We start from the raw sequence: 13,829 nt of genomic DNA, 5'->3' as shown, positions 1-13,829 counted from the left end.
AATATGCCATGTCCTCCAGGCAGAGTTTGAAATTCTCAGCTGCTTTGCCATTGTCCTGGGCCAGGGTAAGGATCATCTGCGTGTCATATGCATAGGACACCGTCTGCACCCCATGTTTGTTCAGTAGATTTGCCAGAGGATGCATATATGAGTTGAAAATGGTCAGGCTCAAGCCTGAACCTTGAGGCACCCCGTTTCAGATGTTGAATTGACGAGACATAAACTTGCAGAGTAGTTTGAAAGGTACGGTCTTCCAGAAAGCTTGCCAACCAAACAAGAACCAAGCCACCTTTGCCAGCACGGTGCAGTCTGTCATGTAGCTGACCATGGGAGACTGTATCAAAGGCGGTGCTTAGGTCAAGCATGATAAGGGCCGCCGTTTGATCATCATATGTAAATAATAAATCAGAGGCTAAAAGTAGTGCTGATTCCGTGCTGAAGAGAAGTTGTAGTGTAGTTCCTATATTACTCATACAGGACCTGCGCGTTGGGATAACATAAACTGTAGGTTTGGTGGCAGACTATGAGCACCCCCACCGAGTATGTTATCCTGTTTGCATTAGCTAGCTCACAGTGCCACCAGAATCTCTTATCAGGTAGAGAATAGTTTCTGGCAACCTTAGAATATGACACCCCTGATCCCCTAGGATCGTGGAAACAATGTACTACCTTACGTTCAGTCACTCATGCTCACTTAGATTCTCTCAGAGAGTTACACAGAAGAAACAGTTGGGTGTGTTACAATAAGTATTTATTGCCCAGTTCTTCTAGTGTAAAATATATGTGCTGCGACAACCATTAGACAGTAGCAGAGATGGTACACAGACAAAATATCGAGATTTAAATTTCGATATACAATTATATCGAAGTTTAAATATCGAAGGGACATAATATAGAAGGTAAGTAATATCGACACTCTTAATATCGATATTAATAATATCGAAGTTTTAAATATCGATGTCAGTAATATCGAAGTAAATAATTTCGATGTTACTAATATCGATTATTTTGTGTATATTATATTGTATTATGTTTAATAATTTATTTTTAATGTAATTTAATTATGTTAAATTAATTATTAATTAGTAGGAATTATAAATTAATTAATTGAGAATAATTTTTAAATAATTATAATTAATTGAATAATTGATAAATATGTTCTGTAGCGGGTTATGGGTTTATAGGGGAATAGGGTGGGAAGTAATTTAATTATGTTAAATTAATTATTAATTAGTAGAAATTATTAATTAATTATTTGAGAATTATTTGTAATTAATATTAATTAATTGATTAATTGATAAATATGTTCTGTAGCGGGTTATGGGTTTATAGGGGAATAGGGTGGGAAGTAATTTAATTATGTTAAATTAATTATTAATTAGTAGGAATTATTAATTAATTAATTGAGAATTATTTGTAATTAATATTAATTAATTGATTAATTGATAAATATGTTCTGTAGCGGGTTATGGGTTTATAGGGGAATAGGGTGGGAAGTAATTTAATTATGTTAAATTAATTATTAATTAGTAGGAATTATTAATTAATTAATTGGGAATTCTTTTTAATTAATATTAATAAATTGATTAATTGATAAATATGTTCTGTAGCGGGTTATGGGTTTATAGGGGAATAGTGTGGGAAGTAATTTAATTATGTTAAATTAATTATTAATTAGTAGGAATTATTAATTAATTGAGAATTCTTTTAAATTAATTTTAATTAATTGATTAATTGATAAATATGTTCTGTAGCGGGTTATGGGTTTATAGGGGAATAGGGTGGGAAGTAATGTAATTATGTAGAATAATTATTAATTAGTAGGAAGCATACATTAATTCTTATTAATTGGTAAATAAATATAATTAATTGGTAATACATTTTAAATAATTAATTAATTGATAAATGTGTTCTGTTGCGGGTTGTGTGTTTATAGGGGAATATGGTGGGAACTAATTTTAATGTAATTAAGTAATAATAAATTATTTCTTATAAGTATGTTATTTCAACCCCTACGCTATCCAACACTTTCCCTACTGTTGCACTCTCTGGAGTTGGAATAGTAATTGTTACCCCTACGCTATCCAACACTTTCCCTACTGTTGCACTCTCTGGAGTTGGAATAGTAATTGTTACCCCTACGCTATCCAACACTTTCCCTACTGTTGCACTCTCTGGAGTGGGAATAGTAATTGTTACCCCTACGCTATCCAACACTTTCCCTACTGTTGCACTCTCTGGAGTTGGAATAGTAATTGTTACCCCTACGCTATCCAACACTTTCCCTACTGTTGCACTCTCTGGAGTTGGAATAGTAATTGATACCCCTACGTGATCCAACACTTTCCCTACTCTTGCACTCTCTGGAGTTGGAATAGTAATTTTTAATCCTACGCTATCCAACACTTTCCCTACTGTTGCACTCTCTGGAGTTGGAATAGTAATTGTTACCCCTACGCTATCCAACACTTTCCCTACTGTTGCACTCTCTGGAGTTGGAATAGTAATTGTTACCCCTACGCTATCCAACACTTTCCCTACTGTTGCACTCTCTGGAGTGGGAATAGTAATTGTTACCCCTACGCTATCCAACACTTTCCCTACTGTTGCACTCTCTGGAGTTGGAATAGTAATTGTTACCCCTACGCTATCCAACACTTTCCCTACTGTTGCACTCTCTGGAGTTGGAATAGTAATTGATACCCCTACGTGATCCAACACTTTCCCTACTGTTGCACTCTCAGGAGTTGTAATAGTATTTGTTACCCCTACGCTATCCAACACTTTCCCTACTGTTGCACTCTCTGCAGTTGGAATAGTAATTGTTACCCCTACGCTATCCAACACTTTCCCTACTGTTGCACTCTCTGGAGTTGGAATAGTAATTTTTAATCCTACGCTATCCAACACTTTCCCTACTGTTGCACTCTCTGGAGTTGGAATAGTAATTGTTACCCCTACGCTATCCAACACTTTCCCTACTGTTGCACTCTCTGGAGTGGGAATAGTAATTTTTACTCATACACTATCTAAAATGCATTTAGAATTTTTATTAGTATTATGTTGTTATTAATTGTTATTTATGTGATTATTTTATGTATATAAATGTATTAGTAATTTATTATATTTTTATTTTTTTATAAGTTATGAAAATAATTAATTTAGAGTTAATATTAATGAAAAATATATTATGTATTATATATTTATTAATATTAATTTTTATTACATTATGTATTAATTTTAAATATTATAGTACATTTTTAAATATGTTTATTACATTTATAAGTATTATTTAGTTAATATTAGATTTTTATTTAATTAAAAAAAACTATATTTTACAAAAAACGATATTTTTGTCATTCTATATATTTTTTCCGATATATTTGTACTTACCTTGTTAGGGATAGGATTCCTATATTTTTGACTTCGATATTTTTGTTCCGATATTTTTGTATATCGATATTTTTGTAATCGATATTTTGTCAGACATTCAGCAGAGATATATGATCAGCAGTACAGTGAATATAAAAGGATAGTACAGTTCTACCATTTAGCAATAGTCATAAACACATACATGGATATGAAATGCATGGTAAAAGAAAGCGTGCATACTCCTTTGATGCCTTTCTGGGTATACCTAAGTGTACCTAGCATGTGAGTAGGTGTGAAGCCAAGAATGCCTCTAGGTTTAGTCTAACCTCATTATCTGAAGCAAGGAAGTGTGGACCCCGTCCTGGTCTCGAGTTGGACACCCCACAAGGGATGTTTAGACCACTGTCAGCTGGAGCGTCTGCATGCAGGAGCCTCAGCGTCTCTGGTCAGTGTGTCGGCATGGAAGTCTCAGTTCCCTCTAGCTAATACTAGCAAAAGGTGCTGTATTTATACTGAAAGTATCTAAGGTTCATTTGTCCCTTGTTTCTTGTATTAGCCATTGTTGGATTTGAGGATGACGTATGGGATGAACGGTGTACGTAGATATTATGCAGGTGGATGTAGCCCCAGCCTGGTTTCCAAGAACCCTTATGAATATTCATTCATACTGAGTCAGTCTAAAGATGGAGTCATAGAACGCTATTGTTCTGGGAAACCCTCCTTCTGCGCCCAGGACTAGAACTAGGTAAAGGTTCAATCCTACAAAGCTTGTTACTGTGTAGTGTAGGGGAGGTGATGTAGGTGAAAGGAAATGATGTTACCCGGGCCTATATTAGGATACCTACATGAAACATAACAGGGTTTGAAACCAGACTGTGTCTTATGGAGGAGATTGTAATCCTCTACAAACTGCATTATTTGTTGATTGACAAACTTCTCAGCCTCCTTTGCAAAGTAAGGAAGTAGTAAGATAGGTCTTAAATTCTCAGGTTTTAAAGGGTCTAAGTTAGGCTTTATGAGCAGGGGAATTACCATGGCATGCTTCTACTCTTTCAGAACTATGCCAGAAAAAAACGACAGGTTGAGCAGCTCTGTTAGTATTGGGACAATGGCATTATTGCCTTTATCCAAGATGGTTGGGGATGCAGGTTCTAGAGAGGATCCTGATTTGATTCTCAGCATGAGACTGTGAGTATCAGCCTCAGTGATAGGTTGTAAGTTGAGGAGCTTAGCCAAGGTGTCTGGCAGGGTATTGGACAGATGCAGCATCTTAAAAGTCCTAGCAGGGGTAGAGGGGTAGGTGCCATTCCTGCAATCTGATTACAGCACTCAGTAGAGGGAGGGAGTATCGCTTTGCTTCGTTCTAGGGAGGTCAGGGATTTAGGTCCCTGGAAGAGCTCACTGGTGGAGTTTTTGGAGTGTTCAATGTGACGGGCATGATACATTGTGCGGGCCTGCCTATGATCCTTTTGGTACTTTTTTAAGGCTGCCAGGTAGGTGGATTTATGATGTTCATGGTACTCTTTGCGCCATATTTGTTCATATTTTTGCATGATCTCTTTGTTTTCCTGGAGTTCCTCTGAGAACCAGGGTGCATAGGACTTAGGTCGCCTGCTAGTGATTGGCATAGATGATGCTAGTGTATCCAAAGCTAGATTAATCCACCTCTTAATCTGAGTATTAGCTGTCGATGGGCATTCTACGAGAGTTGTCTGTGAGAATTTGAAAACCTTCCTGAATGCAGAGGGTGTAATCCGTGCCCATTTGCATGAGGTAGGTTTAAAGGAAGGTACAATTTCCAGTGAGGGTACCTTAGTTCCAAAAGGAATCAAGTGGTGGTCTGACCATGCCACAAGGATGGGTTCGGCTACTGTAAGTAAAGGTGAGTTGGTAAAAATGGGGTCCAATAGAAGGCTCAGCTCATGTGTAGGGACATTAACTAATTGAGTGAGTTGGCACATACTCAGATTACAAAGTGGTGTAGGTCGTGCATATTCCCAACTCCTGAGAGTCTCTGACCCTGAGAAGGCCACCAAACAATCCGAAGAGTTGTTGCAATGTTTCAGACACAGAGGATATCCGTAAGATCTACTTAGACATGCTTCAAATTGAGTAACCCAAAAAGAAAGATCAGAACTACTGAAGACACAAACCTCTTCCAAGACAGAACAAACCACATGCGTATGTAAATATTCTCCTATGAGCCAGCACTACAAAAAAAATCATTAGAAAACATTGGATGCTACTAAGAATGGAACCAGACTTTAATATTATCTTAGAGCAAGAGCCAATATTTGCGTACACAAGAGCAAAGAACATAGGTGAGATCATAAAACAGAAAACCAAACCCATTGACAGGTGATCGTACAAAGGCACGACACCATGTTGGAATTGTAATAACATAATTAGAGGAAGATGTATCACACATCCCATGAAACGACATAAGATCAAGTTACAAGTGAATGCAACATGTGATTCCTCCAATATTATCTACATGCTCAAGTTCCCATGCAGGAAAGCTTATATTGGCCAAACTGAACGCAAATTAAAAATACGGATGAATGAACACAAAAGTAACATAAGAACTCAATCTTCCAAATCTGTGGTAGCAGCCCATTTCATCGAAAAGCAACATCACAACAGCCAATTAAAAGCATGCGTATTGGGAATTGTAGATAAAGAAGAGGGAAGAGATAACAGAACTATGTTATTGGAGGAGAGAAAATCATTGGATTTTCCATTTGAACACTCTTAAACCCAATGGGATGAAAGATTGAATTGAATTTTTTGTGTCAGCCGAGAATCACTGCAAAGATGTGAGAAAAACAATTAGGCCCTGATTCCAAGTAGCACAGTACTGGTATTGTGATATAAAATAATACTAATTTACAGCTTCTGTCTACTAAAATCACCCCAGTACCAAGCAGTTATGGGATAAATCCTATTCGGTAATTACCACAGAGGTCCAATATTTCCAGTCATAAAATTACATGGAAAGCCCTGTTCCAGGCATCTTTACTGCATACATTTACCACCTACTTTGAGTGGCTGGTAACTGTATCCATGAGCTTGTGGGAATAGGGTAAGGCAAGGTAGAGTGGGAGTGGGAGGACTAGGGGAGGGAAAGGGGTGTTTTTGTCTATGCTACTCCACTCTAGAAACAAAAAACTGGAGTGTGATTAGTGTGCTGCTTCAACCACAGCCTCATGTGATTTTTCCATCTGGAAATACTGGTCGGAAAAATCATGTTTGATTCTCCCACACCTGGCAAAACCAGGTGAGGAAAAAAACAAACACAACAGAATAATGTAGTGATGTCTGATTTCCAGGAGGCCTTAATTTCTTCTTGACCTGTACTAATGGAGAAGTCGCTTCTGATGACATCTCAGAGAGTAAATAGCTCACTGATGCAGCTGATGCGGTCGGTGGTTCCAGAAGTAACCACCTTGAAGAGTGGACAATCGTGTTTACCTTGCTGGTCCTCACATGAACTTCCCTTGGAAAGGAAAGCATGTAAAAAACTAGAAAGATCCTAGAGACGTCAATGTAAAGAGAAAGACAAATCGCAATATATACAAGCCCTTCATATTTACAATAAGAACTTACACGGAGCACTTTTTACTCCCAGAGCATTAAGGAAGCAAATAATAGCTGTAAGGAGATTTTTAACATTGTATCAAAGTTCAGGAACCCCAAGATGATGGCCCTGGATCTATGTATGAAGTTGAGGGATTTTTTAGATTACAAAATCCAGTCAAATTTGCTGAGGCTAAACACCACTGAGCCTATAAAATTAGCAGATATTCAATTTTTGCCCATTGCAAATTGGAAGCTTGTGCAATTTCTGCCACCCAATGAAGAGGAACTAAAGAACCACCTTAGAAAGTGTAAGTTTGGCTCTCCTTTGGACACATACACTCTGCACATTATGAGTCAAATAGCCAGTCTATAGCCCCACTGTACTTGGAGTTAATCAAGGCCTTGCTGCAGTCAGGGATGGTACCAGAATTCTGGAAAAGGACTAATGTTGTTCCCCTCTTAAATAAAAAACAAAGGCTGACCCTAAGATCCTTTCAGATTTTAGACCAGTTTCTCTGCTACCAGCCACCTCAAAGATCGTACGGCAACATCTTTGCTAGAAATCATGGAATCCATTAAGAAAAGTTTAGATATTAGTCATTATGTCACTGTGACTCTGCTGTATCTATAGGCGGCTTTTGACACCGTATCCAGTGAGATCCTGCTTAAATGGCTGGTAACAATTGGGGTGGGAGGAGTGTCGCTGAGTTGGATTTGCTCTTTTTTAAATCACAGAGAACAAGCAGTGTGGATGAATCCCTTTTACTCAGGTGTGGAGCAGTAAAGTGTGGGGTGCCACAGGGCTCAGCATTGAGTCCCATTTTAAAAAACATTTATATGTCACCTCCGCTCGACTGATCGTCAACGTCCCCCGCCACAGCCACATCACCCCCCACCTGAGAGACCTACACTGGCTCCCCGTCGACAAGAGGATCACCTTCAAGCTCCTCACCCACGCACACAAAGAACTCCACAACGCCGGACAAGCCTACCTGAACAGCAGACTCAGCTTCTACACCCCGACCCGCCAGCTCCGCCAGCCTTGCCCTCGCCACTGTCCCCCGCATCCAATGAGCAACCTCTGGCGGCAGATCTTTCTCCTACCTCACCGCCAAGACCTGGAACACCCCCCTACCCACCTACGGCAGACCCAAGACCAACTCGCCTTCAGAAGACTCCTCAAGACCTGGTTCTTCGAGCAGGACCAGCACCCCCTCCCCTCAGCACCTTGAGACCCTCACGGGTAAGTAGCGCGCTTTACAAGTACTCTGATTGATTGATTGATTGAGTCATTCGGCATTAAAATTGTTTTGTATGCAAATGATATGCATATGATTATTGCTTCAGGCAAATAAACTTTTTCAGCATGTGTAGAGGTAGTTATGGGATTGCTCAGAGGGAATTGCCTACAGTATAATTGAGATAAGGCAGAAATTTTGCTTTTTGGCTGCGACCCCCTACCTGGCTGGATGGGCACATAGCTGAACAGCGGTATGCCACCCACTCCTAAGGAAGTGATGAGGAGGTAGGAGTTCCTTTTGATAGGTAGCTTTCCTTCAAAGCCCAGATAGTCGCAGTTGTGAAATCATGTTTTTGGATATTAGGAATGTTAAGAAAATTCTCGGATTTTCTTCCATGGGGCGAGCAGAAATCAGTGGTCAGGGCAATACTTGTATCCAGATTGGACTACACCACTGTCCTCTACCTTGGAATTACAGATCAATAAATACATCAACACCAGGTGGTACAGAACACTGCAATCCACCTTCTGTTTAAGTTGACAAATCTTTCCTCTGTGCCCCACTTCCAGGAACAACTGCACTGGCTAACAGTCAGCAAGAGAGTGGTGTTTAAGGCCTTAACTATCGCATACCACGCTTTCCACAAAAAGGGACCCAGATATCTCAATGATAGGATTTTTTAATATTACTCTGTTAGGATCTTGCAATCTAGGAATACACAGATGATATTTGTTCCCTGATTTAGAAGAAAGAGACAGGGTGGTGCCTCCTTTGCTGTACTAATAGCTAAGACTTGAAATAAGATTCCTTTTCAACTCAGATCTTTACCAGATGAGGCCACTTTCCGTAAATATTTAAAAACGTATCTGTTAAACTTATAGCCTAGTTCCCCTTCCCGTCTTTTCCATCATAACCGGGACACTCGCTGAGTAGCTGTGAGCTTTATAAAACCATTCATTCATTCATAATAATGCAGAATCAAATGAATGCAGAAAAGCTAGAGCTAATTTTACTTTGAATTACTTGTGATCAGAACCATACAGGGAAACATTTGGTCCTCCTGTCACCAAGTAAGCCATGCAATCCCACATTCATTGTTTGCCCCGAACTTTGCTGCCGAGTTCAATCTGAGTGGCTCTCCTGAAGCCCTCGCCCACCTGCTGGGCTGCCAGTGCTGCTTCTATAGTGTGCTCCAGTGAAATGTATACTGCTTTGCTGCACCACGTCCTCCGGTAGGGCATCACTTTTGGGTCTGAGAAGCTTGCATTTCTGTTGTCTATGATGTGTCAGCCCTATATATGTCAGTGAACCTTGTATTATTCCTTTTGTACTAAGCTGTCCTATGTTTGATTGAAACTTGGTCGTTATTGCTAAGTTTAGGAGTGGATCAACCCCTTGTAGATGTCCTAAAAGCCCTACATTGGAATACGTCTGCAAGTGTGAGATACAACCAAGAGGGAAGTAGGACTGATCCCTTTTTATGTACCAGTGGAGTGAGGCAGGGCTGTATTTTAGCGCCCTTCCTGTTCTCTATATATATTAATCTCCTGGATAAAGAACTACTCAAATTACACGTGGATTCACCCCAAATTGGCCATCGAGCGGTGCCGGTATTACTCTATGCCGATGACGCGGTATTGTTAGCCAGAACCCCATTGGGGCTACAGAAGTTGATTGACGGTTTTGTCGATTTCATGGCCAAACTTGACTTATCGACAAACTTGGAAAAATCTTACATTATGTCAACAGGAGCAAAAGCAAAAGAAAAAGGAAAATTTATATACAAAATTGGGTCACACAAGATTGGCCAGGTTAAGATCTTCTCATATCTTGGTGTACTGTTTGACGATCAATTGAACTTCAACCCCCTAGTGGAGAAACATGCAACGAAGCTGGCAGCGTCATCAGGGGCCATTATGGGGTATGGGAGAAGACTGGGTAGATGGTCCCCAGAACAAATATTAAATCTGTATAGATCGATATGCTGTGCCAAGGTTACCTATGGAGCAGAAGTATGGGGCTTCATAGATAAAAAATTGCAACAGATCCAGGTGGAAGAAAATAAATTCCTTAGAAGAATATTGAAACTACCGCAGAGTACCCCGGCCTTCATCATTCATGAGGAAGTTGGAGAGCCTTATATTGAAGACCGAATTAAAACTAAACCTCTTCTCGCTTGGGTTAAAATCTGGATTAACCCAGAAGCGGTCCTTACAAGACAAATTATAAAAGACTGTCTGAAACGTGACAAAGGGGGTCACATACCCTGGCTAAAGTACATAAAGGATTCTATGGAGGCAATTGGCTGTAAACATTTCTTCACAGACCCAGAATCCTTAACTGGCCAGAACAAAACAATGGTTAAAAATCTTTTTTCAGATTGGTCACTTACGACTAGGGCCGAGGTGGAAAGATGTAAGCCCACTGTTTTATCTTATTGCCAACTAACAGTGAAGCAAGGAATGGAACCATATCTAAGGGTCATGCATAATGCTCAGGACCGATATCATATGACCCGATTCAGACTAAATATGCTCCATCATTTATTTGCGGTTCCCTCTGGGTTCACTCTTACAGTGGAGGCGAAGGGTACCTGCGGCTGCGACGCTAGGTCTCCGCAGGATACCCTTCACTTTGTTTTGTTATGCCCCTATTATTCTGCCCCAAGACGTAAGTTTTTAGTAGGGATTCTGAAAGAAGCGAAATTTAGACAAGCAAAAAAGGCCCTGAGGTTTCTTCAGGAGGCTGCAGATGCTCACACGTTGTTTTGCATTATAAACTTTATCCGGGTTGCATTGCAGCTAAGGAATACTAGAGAAATTACTGACTATAATGCTATTTAATTACGTAAAGTAAATTCCTCTTTCCCCTCACTCATGAAATGCGTTTTTTAGCTAACTATTTTAAAAAAAACTCATACTTTTTTTTAAAAACTGTATTTAAAATATGTGTATATTGTGTATGTGCTTTTATGGTGTCTTTTTAAGTGCCGAATAAATATTTATAATTGAATTGAAATTGATTGAAACTTGCACTGCTGATAGCCATGCTGTGCCTTGTCTGTGTGTTGGAGCTAAACCAGTGCTTAATTTTTGCCAGTGGTTTCCGGTGCATGGCAGAGGCACTAAATTCTCAGCACCTGCTCTAATGACAGTTTACCACATGATGGCGCTGTTGGTAAATTTTGAGATGAGCATGACAACAGTTGTTTAATCATTCAATATACATTAACAATAAATACTACCTGATGCAGACAGCATTTTGTTATACTTTTGGTGGCAGGAATAGACTGAATTGGCTCACTTGTAGGAGTGTGGTGGTTAGTAGTTGTGTTGGTACTGTCATTGGCAGCACTGGCAAGGGCAATGGGTGGAGCAGGATGCCCTGGCCTCCTCAGAAGGGCCCTGGCACTTACCTTTTTACAAATTCAGATCTGATGCGAAACAGCATTATTACATTTGTCACAGCTTGTTTCTTGTGCCACTTGTAACATGTCTCCATACATGTGTCAGCAGTAACGCTTTAAGCAGCATGTTGAGTCCTACAGTATAAAAGCCCACCACAAATAGCAGAACGTCTTTTTGGCTATTTAATGCATCCGTTTAAAATCGGCTTTAATAAAATAACTTTCACTGTTTTCATTGTTTTTCAGGTTTTTGTGGTTGTCTTATCCTAGTCTTATTCGCTTCAGAAGTTAAAATCCACCATCTGTCGGAGAAGATTTCCAACTACAAGGAAGGAACATTCACCTTTAAAACCCACAGCGAGCACTACGGGAGGTCCTTCTGGCTCATCCTGGTTTGCACTGCTGTTCACTTCTCAAACATCCTTCTTATCCGCCTGGCGGGATTTGAATTTCCTTTCTCCAAGTCCAAAGAGTCAGAAACCGCGACTGCAACAATAGACATTATGTACTGAAAAAATACCTAGATCAATGTATAACAAGATAGTTAGGTTAATAAGCTGAGTTCACCGGCTGAACTTTTTCAGTTTTTCATGACTATTATTTGGATCGGAAAATTTAGGTAACATAAAAACAGACGGGGGAAAAAACCGCAGACAACATATACGTCAAGAGCAAAATATCGACTGCCAAGATAACGACCATCCATAAACATCTTCCAACTATAATTCGACATTGTATTGTTTTGAAATGTATACAACACTCCACACTCCAGGTGAGGCTTACAGTGCTATCCTTGGATGTCCAAATGTGATAGGTTTTGTATTGGTGTATAACCGTGGCGAGGTCATAAAGTGTTTTAATATTTTAAGGTTTGTGGGTGCCCTACTGAGGGTGGTAAAGTGATGTTAGTTATCAGGCCTTTATGGTTTGTCGTGACATGCTGTAATCACAGTGTGACTGCCTTCACTGCGCATAAGCATATGGTGCGGTACAGAGTGTGAGATCAGATGCTGTCACTGGATAGAATAGAATAGGATAATTCTATATAGTTCGATTATTTAAAATCATTACAATAAAACTAATAGTTAATGTGTACACATCAGCAGAATAAGGGAGTTAGTAGTTCCCATGGAGATCTGAGCCCTGGGCGCGGGATAGACCTTAAGATATCATAGAAAAGTATATTTAAAATTGGTCAATATGCTTATCAAGAGTACATTTATCTAAAGCCCTCGCCGCAATTCCGCGCATCCATAGATCCACTATGGGGGGAAGATCCTTCTCCTACTTAGCGGCCAAAACCTGGAATTCCCTCCCCCCCCACCTCCGCCTTACACAGTACCACCTCTCCTTCAGAAAGCAACTAAAAACTTGGATATTCGATAAGTAAAGTACCCCCCCTCCCTCAAGCGCCTTGAGACCCTCTGGGTGAGTAGCGCGCTATACACATTTTTGAACTTGAACTTGAACTTAAAGTGCGAGCATTTAAGTGCAAAAGTGTGACTAAAGTGCGATTATTGCCTCTTGATGGATTACGGGCATACCCCCAAGGCCCCTGTGATATGGCTTGGTGAGGCCCCAGTTAAAATACAATTGCTAAAATGTTATTCAAGAGCTAGTCTTTAAACTAAAACAAGAGTCTTCCAGAGGTGTCACCTCGTGGGATTTTGATGCGGTCAAAAAATGTTTTTGAGTGCCGTCAAAGCACAATATTTCAAGAGTTTTATTTAATTTGATTAAGACCTCTGCTGAGGTCAACAACTACATAACAGATATGTTTAAAACAGTTATAGTACAGATTTAAAACATCTTTAAAAACTCTTTATACAAATTATAACAGACAAATTCATCAGGTGGCCATTTACAAAGTGTAATGAAACCTTGTGCAGAGGAGACATTATATCTAATACAGATGGGCTTTTATACCGATGCCAGGCCTCTACAAGACTCGAATTTGGTCAAACCAACAATACATGATGTAAATCTGGCACTCCCTCATCACACAAGTCACCGATTCCCATAGTATTTTCATGATTATTCCATTTCGATGTACATACTTTTAATGGGAGGATTCCTAACTGCAGTAAAAGAATACAGCGCCGGGCTCTGTGTTCTAGTAAATAGCATATGTATCACTGCGGAGATTTGTATTCTATACTTTCTACAAATTATGCGTAATGTTTTAATTGAGAACAGTTCTCTACATCCAGGTCGAAGCTTATTCTTGGTGT

The 13,829-nt window shown here is 39.6% G+C and overlaps 1 protein-coding gene across 1 annotated transcript in view; it reads left to right on the top strand.

Moving 5' to 3' along the window:
- Positions 1 to 12,110, top strand: part of CLRN1 (clarin 1) — a 141,473-nt gene extending 129,363 nt beyond the window's left edge. The window contains exon 3 of the mRNA XM_078666494.1: positions 11,845 to 12,110. Within this exon, the coding sequence (XP_078522620.1) occupies positions 11,845 to 12,110 (266 nt within the window). The remainder of the gene's footprint in view (positions 1 to 11,844) is intronic.
- The last annotated feature ends 1,719 nt before the right edge of the window (positions 12,111 to 13,829 follow it).

The sequence above is a fragment of the Lissotriton helveticus genome, chromosome 11 (assembly GCF_964261635.1).
Source record: "Lissotriton helveticus chromosome 11, aLisHel1.1, whole genome shotgun sequence".
Lineage (NCBI taxonomy): Eukaryota > Metazoa > Chordata > Amphibia > Caudata > Salamandridae > Lissotriton > Lissotriton helveticus.
Note: the sequence above shows the minus strand (reverse complement) of the source record. Positions and strands in the feature narration are given on the sequence as shown.